Consider the following 15,347-nt stretch of genomic DNA (forward strand, 5'->3'; position numbering starts at 1 on the left):
TTTAAATGTAACCACGCCAGCACAGGACCTCCACATCCAGCTTTTTCACCTGCGGGATCGTCTGACCAGCCACTCAGACAGCTGATGAAACTGTGGAGGGGGTGCTGAGGAGTATTTCTGTCCTGTAATAAAGCCCTTTTGTGGGGAAAAACTCATTCTGATTGGCTGGGCCTGGCTACCAAAGGGGTGGGCCTGTGCCCTCCCAGGCCCATGACTGCACCCCTGCCCAGTCATGTGAAATCCATAGATTAGGGCTTAAAGAATTATTACAATTGACTGATTTCCTTATATGAACTGTAACTCAGTAAAATCTTTGAAATTGTTGCATGTTGCGTTTATATTTTTGTTCAATATATATTGCTCAGCTCAGTCACGACTCGCAAACTTTGAAGGTGTTTCTAATTAGCAATGCCATTCTGGTGGGTGACCATTCAAATAAAACCCAGCCCTGAAATGAAACGTAGGCTAAAAAGAATTTACACGTCATTTCATAGGAAAAGACACGTCATTGGCTCAAATTTGCAGAAAGCGATCACTTTGGATGAGTGTGTGTGATTGTGTATGTTCTCACCGTAACCCACCCCTTTCTAACCCCCCCCCCCCCCCCCTGTCCTTTAGTAATCAATGGAGAGAAGGCCACCCTGGAGACGCCCACGTTTGCCCAGAAGCGCCAGCGGACCCTGGACATGCTGATCCGTTCCCTGTACCAAGACCTCATCCCTGACCTCCACAAGGTACAGCCCTGTCACACCCTACCTAACCCAGCCTGGTACAGCCCATTCACACCCTACCTAACCCAGCCTGGTACAGCCCATTCACACCCTATCTAACCCAGCCTGGTACAGCCCATTCACACCCTACCTAACCCAGCCTGGTACAGCCCATTCACACCCTACCTAACCCAGCCTGGTACAGCCCATTCACACCCTATCTAACCCAGCCTGGTACAGCCCATTCACACCCTACCTAACCCAGCCTGGTACAGCCCATTCACACCCTACCTAACCCAGCCTGGTACAGCCCATTCACACCCTATCTAACCCAGCCTGGTACAGCCCATTCACACCCTATCTAACCCAGCCTGGTACAGCCCATTCACACCCTACCTAACCCAGCCTGGTACAGCCCTGTCACACCCTACCTAACCCAGCCTGGTACAGCCCTGTCACACCCTACCTAACCCAGCTTGGTACAGCCCTGTCACACCCTACCTAACCCAGCTTGGTACAGCCCTGTCACACCCTATCTAACCCAGCTTGGTACAGCCCTGTCACACCTTACCTAACCCAGCTTGGTACAGCCCTGTCACACCCTACCTAACCCAGCTTGGTACAGCCCTGTCACACCTTACCTAACCCAGCTTGGTACAGCCCTGTCACACCCTACCTAACCCAGCTTGGTACAGCCCTGTCACACCCTACCTAACCCAGCTTGGTACAGCCCTGTCACACCCTACCTAACCCAGCTTGGTACAGCCCTGTCACACCTTACCTAACCCAGCTTGGTACAGCCCTGTCACTCCCTACCTAACCCAGCTTGGTACAGCCCTGTCACACCCTACCTAACCCAGCTTGGTACAGCCCTGTCACACCCTACCTAACCCAGCTTGGTACAGCCCTGTCACACCCTACCTAACCCAGCTTGGTACAGCCCTGCCCAACCCCACGTAACCCAGCCTGGCCTATCCCTATTGGCCGAAGCCTACCTCTTGTGCTCTCGTCTCCTCTCTTCTCTTCGGGTCTTTCTATAATCCTCTGGGGACAGTTTCCCAGACACAGATTAAGCCTTGGACTAAAAAGAATGCACAATGAAGATTCTCCATTAAAAGTACCCTGTTACCTTACCTATCTGTTACCTTACCTATCTGTTACCTTACCTATCTGTTACCTTACCTATCTGTTACCTTACCTATCTGTTACCTTACCTATCTGTTACCTTACCTATCTGTTACCTTACCTATCTGTTACCTTACCTATCTGTTACCTTACCTATCTGTTACCTTACCTATCTGTTACCTTACCTATCTGTTACCTTACCTATCTGTTACCTTACCTATCTGACACACATATCTAATGGGGCTAAAGAGGCTTCATCTGTGTTACCGAAACTGGCCCTTGGTTTATTCCCTAATTCATGCTAGGGAGTGATAGTATAGCTTTCCCGTTGCACCAGTTTCTAGTCACTGATCTGATCCAGTTGAGCTGCCTACTGTTCTGAACCACTGCAGTTGTCCCCCTGACTACTGCAGACTGCATATCACTGGGACTAGATACTGCAATGCTGACTTTCTGAGGGGGACTCTCTTTCTTCTCTCTCTGAACCTAATCTCTCTTTTGTTAAGCTTCTCTATTTGTTTCTTTCTTTCCCTCTCTGTTTCTCTCTTCCTCTCCTCTCCTCTCTCTTTCTCTTTGTCTTTTATTTTCTCCCTCTCTTTTTCTTTCCCCTATCTCTCTCTCTAATCCTCGCATTCTTCTTTAAATATTCTGATATGACTTAGTCCTATACTGCTGCTATGCTGCTGTCTTCCCCCTGTCTCTGAGGCCCGCTTCTGTCTCTTTCTCTTGTCTGTGTGTGCTCGTATATATGTGTGTGTGTGTGTGTGTGTGTGTGTGTGTGTGTGTGTGTGTGTGTGTGTGTGTGTGTGTGTGTGTGTGTGTGTGTGTGTGTGTGTGTGTGTGTGTGTGTGTGTTTGCTGGTGTGCTGGTGTCCCAATGTGCAGGTTCCCTTCTCTCCCCAGAACATGCTCAACAGACGCTCGTTTAGTGATGTGCTGCCGGAGTCGCCCAAGTCTGCCCGCAAGAAGGAAGAGGCACGACAGGCCGAGTTTGTCAGGATAGGACAGGTAACACGCACACAGCTAGGACATACAGTACACCCACACTAACACACATACAGCTAGAACATACAACCACACTAACACACACACAGCTAGGACATACAGTACACCCACACTAACACACATACACACAGCTAGGACATACAGTACACCCACACTTACACACACACACACAGCTAGGACATACACCCACACTAACACACACACACAGCTAGGACATACACACACACACTAACACCAACACAGCTAGGACATACAGTACACCCACACTAACACACACACACAGCTAGGACATACACACACACACTAACACACACACAGCTAGGACATACAGTACACCCACACTAACACACACACAGCTAGGACATACAGTACACCCACACTAACACACACACAGCTAGGACATACACCCACACTAACACACACACACAGCTAGGACATACACACACACACTAACACACACACAGCTAGGACATACAGTACACCCACAATAACACACACAGCTAGGACATACAGTACACCCACACTAACACACACAGCTAGGACATACAGTACACCCACACTAACACACACACAGCTAGGACATACAGTACACCCACACTAACACACATACAGCTAGAACATACAACCACACTAACACACACAGCTAGAACATACAACCACACTAACACACACACAGCTAGAACATACACCCACACTAACACACACAGCTATGACATACACCAACACTAACACACACACCGCTAGGACATACACCCACACTAACACACACAGCTAGGACATACACCCACACTAACACACACACAGCTAGAACATACACCCACACTAACACACACACAGCTAGAACATACACCCACACTAACACACGCAGCTAGGACATACACCCACACTAACACACACACAGCTAGAACATACACCCACACTAACACACACATAGCTAGGACATACACCCACACTAACACACGCAGCTAGGACATACACCCACACTAACACACACAGCTATGACATACACCCACACTAACATACACGCAGCTAGGACATACACCCACACTAACATACACACAGCTAGGACATACACCCACACTAACACACACGCAGCTAGGACATACACCCACACTAACACACACAGCTAGGACATACACCCACACTAACATACACGCAGCTAGGACATACACCCACACTAACATACACACAGCTAGGACATACACCCACACTAACATACACACAGCTAGGACATACACCCACACTAACACACACACAGTTAGAACATACACCAACACTAACACACACAGCTAGGACATATACCCACACTAACACACACACAGCTAGGACATACACACAGCTAGGACATACACACAGCTAGGACATACACCCACACTAACACACACAGCTAGAACATACACCCACACTAACACACGCAGCTATGACATACACCCACACTAACACACACATAGCTAGAACATACAACCACACTAACACACACACAGCTAGAACATACACCCACACTAACACACACAGCTATGACATACACCAACACTAACACACACAGCTAGGACATACACCAACACTAACACACACAGCTAGGACATACACACAGCTAGGACATACACCCACACTAACACACACACAGCTAGGACATACACACAGCTAGGACATACACCCACACTAACACACACACAGCTAGGACATACACACAGCTAGGACATACACACAGCTAGAACATACACCCACACTAACACACACAGCTAGAACATACACCCACACTAACACACACACACAGCATTGACAATCAAAAAAGTCACAACGACACAACGTTCACCTACAGAGAACACGGCTTCTCTCTCTCTCTCTCTCTCTCTCTCTCTCTCTCTCTCTCTCTCTCTCTCTCTCTCTCTCTCTCTCTCTCTCTCTCTCTCTCTCTCTCTCTCTCTCACACCTCTCTCTCTCTCTCTATTTCTCTCTTTCTCTGTCTCTCTCTCTCAATTTAATTCAATTCCATTTCAATGTAAGTGCTTTATTGGCATGGGAAACATATGTTTACATTGCAAAAGCAAGTGAAATAGATAATAAACAAAAGTGAAATAAACAATGAAACAGTAAACATTACACTTACAAAAGTTCCAAAAGAATAAAGACATTTCAATTGTCATATTATGTATATCTACAGTGTTGTAATGATGTGCAAATAGTTAAAGTACCAAAGGGAAAATAAATAAACATAAATATAGGTTGTATTTACAATGGTGTTTGTTCAATGGCTGCCCTTTTCTTGTGGCAACAGGTCACATCTTGCTGCTGTGATGGCACACTGTGATATTTCACCCAATAGATATGGGAGTTTATCAAAATTGGATTTGTTTTCTTTGTGGGTCTGTGTAATCTGATGGAAATATGTGTCTCTAATATGGTCATACATTGGGCAGGAGGTTAGGAAGTGCAGCTCAGTTTCCACCTCCTTTTGTGGGCAGTGTGCACATAGCCTGTCTTCTCTCTCTATGCTCACTGAGTCTGTACATAGTCAAAGCTTTCCTTAATTTCGGGTCAGTCACAGTGGTCAGATATTCTGCCACTGTGTACTCTCTGTTTAGGGCCAAATAACATTCTAATTTGCTCTGTTTTTTGGTAAATTCTTTACAATGTGTCAAGTAATTATCTTTTTGTTTTCTCATGATTTGGTTGGGTCTAATTGTGTTGCTGTTTCTCTCCTGGGGCTCTGTGGGGTCTCTTTGTGTTTGTGAACAGAGCCACAGGACCAGCTTGCTTAGGGGGCTCTTCTCCAGGTTTATTTGTCTGTACTGTAGGTGATGGCGAGTTGGCCTCCCGTGTGGTGCAGTGGTCTAAGGCACTGCATCGCAGTTGCTAGCTGTGCCTCTAGAGATCCTGGTTCGAGGCCAGGCTCTGTCGCAGCCGGCCGCGACTGGGAGACCCATGGGGCGGTGCACAATTGGCCCAGTGTCGTCCGGGTTAGGGGAGGGTTTTGCCGGCAGGGTTGTCCTTGTCCCATCGCGGTCTAGCAACTCCTGTGGCGGGCCAGGCGCATGCACACTGACACGGTCGCCAGGTGTACGGTGTTTCCTCTGACACATTGGTGTGGCTGGCTTCCAGGTTGTGGGCATTGTGTCAAGAACCAGTGCGGCTTGGTTGGGTCGTGTTTCGAAGGACGCACGGCTCTCGACCTTCGCCTCTCATAAGTCCGTATGGGAAGTTGCAGCGATGAGACAAGACTGTAACTACCAATAGGAAAACACGAATTTGGGGAGAAATGTTTTTTTTAAATAATCAAATCAAATCAAAGTTTATTTGTCACGTGCACCGAATACAACAGGTGTAGACCTTACAGTGAAATGCTTACTTACAGGCTCTAACCAACAGTGCACAAAAGGTATTAGGTGAACAATAGGTAAGTAAAGAAATAAAACAACAGTAAAAAGACTGAAAAATAACAGTAGCGAGGCTATATACAGGCACCCGTTAGTCGGGCTGATTGAGGTAGTATGTACATGTAGATATGGTTAAAGTGACAATGCATATATGATAAACAGAGAGTAGCAGTAGCGTAAAAGAGGGGTTGGCGGGTGGTGGGTGGCCCGGTTAGCCAATGTGCGGGAGCACTGGTTGGTCGGCCCAATTGAGGTAGTATGTACATGAATGTATAGTTAAAGTGACTATGCATATATGATAAACAGAGAGTAGCAGCAGCATAAAAGAGGGGTTGGGGGGGGGGGGGCACACAATGCAAATAATACTGTAGGTGATGACTTTGTTATAGAAGGTTTGGGAATCACTTCCTTTTAGGTGGTTGTAGAATTTAGTGGCTCTTTTCTGGATTTTGATAATTAGCAGGTATCGGCCTAATTCTGCTCTGCATGCATTATTTGATGTTTTGGAGGATATTTTTGCCGAATTCTGCATGCGGAGTCTCAATTTGGTGTTTGTCCCATTTTGTGAATTCTTGGTTGGGGAGCGGACCCCAGACCTCACAATCATAAAGGGCAATGGGTTCTATAACTGATTCAAGTATTTTTAGCCAGATCCTAATTGGTATGTCAAATTTTATGTTCCTATTGATGGCATAAAAGGCCATCACTCTCTCTCTTTATCTCTCTCTCTATTTCTCTCTCTCTCTATTTCTCTCTATCTCTCTGTCTGTCTCTCTCTCTTTCTCTCTATCTCTCTCACCTCTCTCTCTCTATTTCTCTTTCTCTACCTCTCTCTTTCTCTCTCTCCCTCTCTCTCTATTTCTCTCTCTCTCTGTCTGTCTCTCTCTTTCTCTCTTTATTTCTCTCTCTCTTTCTCTCTCTATATCTTTCTCTCTCTCTCTCTCTCTCTCTATCGCTATCTCTCTTTCATTTTCTCTCTCTCTCTATTTCTCTTTCTCTCTCTATCTCTTTCTCTCTATCTTACACACACACTCACACAGTCACTTAGCCTCTCTCCCTGTTCTTCAGGCACTAAAGCTGAAGACCATCGTCAGAGGAGACGCCCCCACCAGTCTGGTCACTACAGGCCTGTGTAGAAAAGAGGTGATGTGACTGAACCATCCATACTGTAGCATGCCATACCATACAGGCCTGCTGTTATACCTGCTGCGTTTTCCTTGTATCCTCATAATTGTGTGCGTGTGTGTGTGTTACAGCCGTGGGAGTCCCAGTCATTCTGCAGTACGTTTCCCTATGAGACGGTGTGTGCTGACTCCTGGGGTCAGTCTCTGCTGGTTGCCACGGAAGCAGCAGGGGTCATGATGATAGATGGTGAGATCATCACACACACTTTGAGGATTTAAAATGGAAAGTGCTTCATGAATAAAGTGGATTATGTTTTATTATCACTGTCCTATGCATTATTCAATTATCACTTAGCCATGAATATCAATCAATCAATCAATCAATCAAATGTATTTATAAAGCCCTTTTTTACATCAGCCGATGTCATGAAGTGCTATACAGAAACCCAGCCTAAAACCACAAACAGCAAGCAATGCAGATGTAGAATCACGGTGGCTAGGAAAAACTCCCTAGAAAGGCAGGAACCTAAGAAGAAACCTAGAGGGTGGTCAGTCCTCTTCTGGTTGTGCCAGGTGGAGATTATAACAGTACATGGCCAAGATGTTCAAACGTTCATAGATGACCAGCAGGGTCAAATAATTAATAATCACAGTGGTTGTAGAGGGTGCAACAGGTCAGCACCTCAGGAGTAAATGTCAGTTGACTTTTCATAGCTGATCATTCAGAGTTAGAGACAGCAGGTGCTGTATGGAATGGAGAGTGGAAAACAGCAGGTCAGGGACAGGTAGCACGTCCGGTGAACAGGTCAGGGTTCCATAGCCGCAGGCAGAACAGTTGAAACTGGAGCAGCAGCACGGCCAGGTGAACAGGTCAGGGTTCCATAGCCGCAGGCAGAACAGTTAAAACTGGAGCAGCAGCACGGCCAGGTGAACAGGTCAGGGTTCCATCGCCGCAGGCAGAATAGTTGAAACTGGAGCAGCAGCACGTCCGGTGAACAGGTCAGGGTTCCATAGCCGCAGGCAGAACAGTTGAAACTGGAGCAGCAGCAGCAATGTCAATGATTCAATCAGCATTGATGTAATTGTAATCTGAAAGTTGAATTCTTACTGTTATAATATCCCTATATTTCAGCTGTTGATCCACTTCTTTCAAACCCAGGTGAGTGTAACACACTCAACTCTCCCCATTCAGTGCTACAACGCCTTAGTATTGAATAAACCTACATCACCTTTCAGCCAACTACAGTGGGGAGAGCAAGTATTTGATACACTGCCGATTTTGCAGGTTTTCCTACTTACAAAGCATGTAGAGGTCTGTAATTTTTATCATAGGTACACTTCAACTGTGAGAGACGGAATCTAAAAATCCAGAAAATCACATTGCATGATTTTTAAGTAATTCATTTACATTTTATTGCATGACATAAGTATTTGATACATCAGAAAAGCAGAACTTAATATTTGGTACAGAAACCTTTGTTGGCAATTACAGAGATCATACGTTTCCTGTAGTTCTTGACCAGGTTTGCACACACTGCAGCAGGGATTTTGGCCCACTCCTCCATACAGACCTTCTCCAGATCCTTCAGGTTTCGGGGCTGTCGCTGGGCAATACGGACTTTCAGCTCCCTCCAAAGATTTTCTATTGGGTTCAGGTCTGGAGACTGGCTAGGCCACTCCAGGACCTTGAGATGCTTCTTACGGAGCCACTCCTTAGTTGCCCTGGCTGTGTTTCGGGTCGTTGTCATGCTGGAAGACCCAGCCACGACCCATCTTCAATGCTCTTACTGAGGGAAGGTAGTTGTTGGCCAAGATCTCGCGATACATGGCCCCATCCATCCTCCCCTCAATACGGTGCAGTCGTCCTGTCCCCTTTGCAGAAAAGCATCCCCAAAGAATGATGTTTCCACCTACATGCTTCACGGTTGGGATGGTGTTCTTGGGGTTGTACTCATCCTTCTTCTTCCTCCAAACACGGCGAGTGGAGTTTAGACCAAAAAGCTCTATTTTTGTCTCATCAGACCACATGACCTTCTCCCATTCCTCCTCTGGATCATCCAGATGGTCATTGGCAAACTTCAGACGGGCCTGGACATGCGCTGGCTTGAGCAGGGGGACCTTGCGTGCGCTGCAGGATTTTAATCCATGACGGCGTAGTGTGTTACTAATGGTTCTCTTTCTTCTTTGAGACTGTGGTCCCAGCTCTCTTCAGGTCATTGACCAGGTCCTGCCGTGTAGTTCTGGGCTGATCCCTCACCTTCCTTATGATCATTGATGCCCCACGAGGTGAGATCTTGCATGGAGCCCCAGACCGAGGGTGATTGACCGTCATCTTGAACTTCTTCCATTTTCTAATAATTGCGCCAACAGTTGTTGCCTTCTCACCAAGCTGCTTGCCTATTGTCCTGTAGCCCATCCCAGCCTTGTGCAGGTCTACAATTTAATCCCTGATGTCCTTACACAGCTCTCTGGTCTTGGCCATTGTGGAGAGGTTGGAGTCTGTTTGATTGAGTGTGTGGACAGGTGTCTTTTATACAGGTAACGAGTTCAAACAGGTGCAGTTAATACAAGTAATGAGTGGAGAACAGGAGGGTTTCTTAAAGAAAAACGAACAGGTCTGTGAGAGCCGGAATTCTTGCTGGTTGGTAGGTGATCAAATACTTATGTCATGCAATAAAATGTAAATTAATTACTTAAAAATCATACAATGTGATTTTCTGGATTTTTGTTTTAGATTCCGTCTCTCACAGTTGAAGTGTACCTATGATAAAAAATTACAGACCTCTACATGCTTTGTAAGTAGGAAAACCTGCAAAATCGGCAGTGTATCAAATACTTGTTCTCCCCACTGTATATCAGCCAATGGTTTCATTACTGCAGCAACAATATCAGTGTTTCTAATAACAGCTGGTAAGACCCACTAATAATAATGGCTGGTGCTGAATAACCAACAGAGAAATGACTATGGTGTTCTGTTGTGTTGTGTTATGTTGTGTTTGTAGAAGCCCAGGTCCTGTCCCCAGTGCAGGTGTTTGATAAGACTATTATGGTGTTATGTTGTGTTTGTAGAAGCCCAGGTCCTGTCCCTAGTACAGCTGTTTGATAAGACTATTATGGTGTTATGTTGTGTTTGTAGAAGCCCAGGTCCTGTCCCTAGTACAGCTGTTTGATAAGACTATTATGGTGTTATGTTGTGTTTGTAGAAGCCCAGGTCCTGTCCCCAGTACAGCTGTTTGATAAGACTATTATGGTGTTATGTTGTGTTTGTAGAAGCCCAGGTCCTGTCCCCAGTACAGGTGTTTGATAAGACTATTATGGTGTTATGTTGTGTTTGTAGAAGCCCAGGTCCTGCCTCCAGTACAGGTGTTTGATAAGACTATTATGGTGTTATGTTGTGTTTGTAGAAGCCCAGGTCCTGCCTCCAGTGCAGGTGTTTGATAAGACTATTATGGTGTTATGTTGTGTTTGTAGAAGCCCAGGTCCTGTCCCTAGTACAGCTGTTTGATAAGACTATTATGGTGTTATGTTGTGTTTGTAGAAGCCCAGGTCCTGTCCCCAGTGCAGGTGTTTGATAAGACTATTATGGTGTTATGTTGTGTTTGTAGAAGCCCAGGTCCTGTCCCTAGTACAGCTGTTTGATAAGACTATTATGGTGTTATGTTGTGTTTGTAGAAGCCCAGGTCCTGTCCCTAGTACAGCTGTTTGATAAGACTATTATGGTGTTATGTTGTGTTTGTAGAAGCCCAGGTCCTGCCTCCAGTGCAGCTGTTTGATAAGACTATTATGGTGTTATGTTGTGTTTGTAGAAGCCCAGGTCCTGTCCCTAGTACAGCTGTTTGATAAGACTATTATGGTGTTATGTTGTGTTTGTAGAAGCCCAGGTCCTGTCCCCAGTGCAGGTGTTTGATAAGACTATTATGGTGTTATGTTGTGTTTGTAGAAGCCCAGGTCCTGCCTCCAGTACAGCTGTTTGATAAGACTATTATGGTGTTATGTTGTGTTTGTAGAAGCCCAGGTCCTGTCCCTAGTACAGCTGTTTGATAAGACTATTATGGTGTTATGTTGTGTTTGTAGAAGCCCAGGTCCTGTCCCCAGTGCAGGTGTTTGATAAGACTATTATGGTGTTATGTTGTGTTTGTAGAAGCCCAGGTCCTGCCTCCAGTACAGGTGTTTGATAAGACTATGGTGGTGAAACAGATACACGTTGTAGAGCCTCAGGACCTCCTCATCACCAGGGCTGACAAAGGTGGGTACTATCCTTAGCTTTCCTCCATACTGTCTTTCATTTCATTTATACTGTTTCTCCATTCCTACATATCTGTCTCCCTTTCTATTTCCATCTGCTTCCTCCTCTTTCTCTCCCTCACCTTCTCTGTCTCCTTTTATATTTTCCTTCTTTATTTTAGCTCCCGCCCACTCCTACGCACCTTTCTCGACCCCCCCTCCCTCTCTTTCTCCCTACCTCCATCCCTCCCTCTCTTTCTCCCTACCTCCATCCCTCTCCCTCTCTCTCTCTCTCTTTCTCCCTACCTCCATCCCTCTCCCTCTCTCTCTCTCTTTCTCCCTACCTCCATCCCTCTCTCTCTTTCTCCCTACCTCCATCCCTCCCTCTCTTTCTCCCTACCTCCATCCGTCTCTCTCTTTCTCCCTACCTCCATCCCTCTCTCTCTCTCTCTTTCTTCCGCCCGCCCTCCATCCCTCCCTCTCTTTCTCCCTACCTCCATCCCTCTCCCTCTCTCTCTCTCTCTCTCCCTACCTCCATCCCTCCCTCTCTTTCTCCCTACCTCCATCCCTCCCTCTCTTTCTCCCTACCTCCATCCCTCTCCCTCTCTCTGTCTCTTTCTCCCTACCTCCATCCCTCTCCCTCTCTCTCTCTCTTTCTTCCGCCCTCCATCCCTCTCTCTCTTTCTCCCTACCTCCATCCCTCTCCCTCTCTCTCTCTTTCTCCCTACCTCCATCCCTCTCACTCTGTCTCACTCTGTCTCTCTCTTTCTCCATCCCTCTCCCTCTCTCTCTCTCTTTCTCCCTACCTCCATCCCTCTCCCTCTCTCTCTCTCTTTCTCCCTACCTCCATCCCTCTCTCTCTCTCTCTCTCTTTCTCCCTACCTCCATCCCTCTCCCTCTCTCTCTCTCTCTTTCTCCCTACCTCCATCCCTCTCCCTCTCTCTCTCTCTCTCTTTCTCCCTACCTCCATCCCTTCTCCATCTCTCTCTCTCTTTCTCCCTACCTCCATCCCTCTCCCTCTCTCTGTCTCTTTCTCCCTACCTCCATCCCTCTCTCTCTCTCTCTCTCTCTCTCTTTCTTCCGCCCTCCATCCCTCCCTCTCTTTCTCCCTACCTCCATCCCTCTCCCTCTCTCTCTCTTTCTTCCGCCCTCCATCCCTCTCTCTCTTTCTCCCTACCTCCATCCCTCTCCCTCTCTCTCTCTCTTTCTCCCTACCTCCATCCCTCTCCCTCTCTCTCTCTTTCTTCCGCCCTCCATCCCTCCCTCTCTTTCTCCCTACCTCCATCCCTCTCCCTCTCTCTCTCTCTCTCTCTTTCTTCCGCCCTCCATCCCTCCCACTCTCTCTCTTTCTCACTACCTCCATCTCTCTCCTTGTGTATTCTAGGGTGTTTACTTGTCTCTCAGTCGCTCTAGCGAACACATTGATCTCCCTTTGTGGTCTGAGGGGGCTGACCTATACACATCCTCCCTGTAGACTACTGTGTGTGTGTGTGTGTGTGTGTGTGTGTGTGTGTGTGTGTGTGTGTGTGTGTGTGTGTGTGTGTGTGTGTGTGTGTGTGTGTGTGTGTGTGTGTGTGTGTGTGTGTGTGTGTGTGTGTGTGTGTGTGTGTGTGTGCGCGCGTGTGTGTTTGTCCTGCAGGACCAGGTTCTGGGTTGACCTATTGAGATGCACTTTCCACTGGTATTAGAGAGGGAGAGAGAACAGAGAGAGAGAGGGAGAGAGAACAGAGAGAGAGAGAGAGAGGGAGAGAGAACAGAGAGAGAGAGGGAGAGAGAACAGAGAGAGAGACGGAGAGAGAACAGAGAGAGAGAGGGAGCGAGAACAGAGAGAGAGAGGGAGAGAAAACAGAGAGAGAGAGAGAGAACAGAGAGAGATAGGGAGAGAGAACAGAGAGAGAAAGGGAGAGAGGACAGAGAGAGGGAGAGAGAACAGAGAGAGAGAGGGAGAGAGAACAGAGAGAGAGAACAGAGAGAGAGAGGGAGAGAGAACAGAGAGAGATGGAGAGAGAACAGAGAGAGAGAGGGAAAGAGAACAGAGAGAGAGGGAGAGAGAACAGAGAGAGAGGGAGAGAGAACAGAGAGAGAGGGAGAGAGAACAGAGAGAGGGAGAGAGAACAGAGAGAGAGAGGGAGAGAGAACAGAGAGAGAGAGGGAGAAATAACAGAGAGAGAGAACAGAGAGAGAGAGGGAGAGAGAACAGAGATAGAGAGGGAGAGAGAACAGAGAGAGAGAGGGAGAGAGAACAGAGAGGGAGAGAGACAACTATGAAGGAAGGAAGTGAAAGAGAGAAACAGACGGACACACACACAGACAGTCACATAGACAGACAGAATAGAAGAAATGGTCATGCCAATGCAGCTTGCTTGAATTTGAATGAACCTTTTGCAAGAAACTCCATTCCAGATAACATATAGCACCAATCACACATGCTAGTCTTGTATTTTCATACATTATAATTCCTGCACCATAATAGTGACAGACAGAACTCACTAAATTGTGACAGAGCATCTCTTTAAATTAGCTGCTACCAGTGATAGGATTCCATAGAGATTTAATTAAGCCTATTTTAATCTCACACAACATGTTGTGACAATAGTCCAAGATTGCCTTCTGTTAAAGGACCAGTGCAGTAAAAAATAAAAACAGATTTTCCTGTGTTTTATATTATATTGAAACTATCACTGGAAAAGTGTGATTTTTTTAATCAGTGCTATTTTCTGATAGTTGCTGGTTGGTTTGCATAGGTGGGAAAGTCGGCATTCCATTGTGACATCACCATGCAGTAAATTGGTTAATAGACCAATAACAAAGTGAGTTCCAAACCTCTCGGCCAATAACAGCTAGATCTCAGTTTCCCCCTCCCTACTCAGACCACTCCCAGACAGTCTTAGCAAAAATCTTGCTTGATAAATAGTTTTTTTCTAAAAAGTCTATTACAGTAAGGTACCCAGAAATAATATGATATTGAAATAAAAACGGCTAAATTTGGCCTTTAACATGCTACATGTGTCAGAACACAGGTGGTTTGTGGGTGGATACAGACTACAGTGGAAGACTATTACAGAAACATGTAAAACAGAAGAACATTTATAAAAAATGTATTAAATGTCCAATCTGGAATATTTGCATATTTATAAAATTTTGATTTCATGGACTGTCAGGCCACAGCTGTGTTTATTAATTTGAAGCTGGTTACATTTCTCAATCGCTATCCTTATATCTTATATCTCAGGGCTACTTTTGGGCTGAAACACAAACCCCAGATGATCTTTAATGAGGATGTTTTGTTGTGTTGTTTTCCAGGGAAGGAAGCGCGTCTCTATGTGTTCAGACTGAGCATGCTCAAGAGAGGCCTGGAGGAGAGGCAGCTGGTTCGCACCAAGTGTGACAGTCGAGAGAACAAACTGGAAAAGACCAAAGGTACACACATGCACAGACACACACACACACAGGGGTGTCATGCACCCATTATTTTGGAGGGGGCACAAAGTATGTGAGGATCGGGTCGGGGTGGTCCATCTGAGAATTTTTCATTTTTCAAACATCCTGCAATCTAGAGGCATAATCATGATGCCTAATTCTACGTGAAAAGACAATATCGAAGCATAATCTCTATCTGTTAAATTGTCATTTTAATGAATGATACAACTGCCACACTGGTATCATAACCCAAGAGTTCAAGCAATGTTTGTAATTTGTAAAGTCTAGCAACCTTGCCAGCACACATGCCCGCTAAGCTAGTTTGACAAACTACTCTATATAGGAACATACAGGGCCTTCAGA

The 15,347-nt window shown here is 46.1% G+C and overlaps 1 protein-coding gene across 7 annotated transcripts in view; it reads left to right on the forward strand.

Moving 5' to 3' along the window:
* Nucleotides 1-15,347, forward strand: part of garnl3 (GTPase activating Rap/RanGAP domain like 3) — a 183,823-nt gene that overhangs the window by 114,686 nt on the left and 53,790 nt on the right. For 5 of the 7 annotated variants that reach the window (XM_071351738.1, XM_071351732.1, XM_071351736.1 and 2 more), the window contains exons 15-21: nucleotides 619-734; nucleotides 2,720-2,842; nucleotides 7,285-7,359; nucleotides 7,473-7,587; nucleotides 8,473-8,499; nucleotides 11,482-11,586; nucleotides 14,868-14,984. In XM_071351738.1, coding sequence (XP_071207839.1) covers nucleotides 619-734; nucleotides 2,720-2,842; nucleotides 7,285-7,359; nucleotides 7,473-7,587; nucleotides 8,473-8,499; nucleotides 11,482-11,586; nucleotides 14,868-14,984 — 678 coding nt within the window. The remainder of the gene's footprint in view (nucleotides 1-618; nucleotides 735-2,719; nucleotides 2,843-7,284; nucleotides 7,360-7,472; nucleotides 7,588-8,472; nucleotides 8,500-11,481; nucleotides 11,587-14,867; nucleotides 14,985-15,347) is intronic. The other 2 variants (XM_071351733.1, XM_071351739.1) reach the window with 1 other exon arrangement.

Source organism: Salvelinus alpinus, chromosome 18 (assembly GCF_045679555.1).
Source record: "Salvelinus alpinus chromosome 18, SLU_Salpinus.1, whole genome shotgun sequence".
Lineage (NCBI taxonomy): Eukaryota > Metazoa > Chordata > Actinopteri > Salmoniformes > Salmonidae > Salvelinus > Salvelinus alpinus.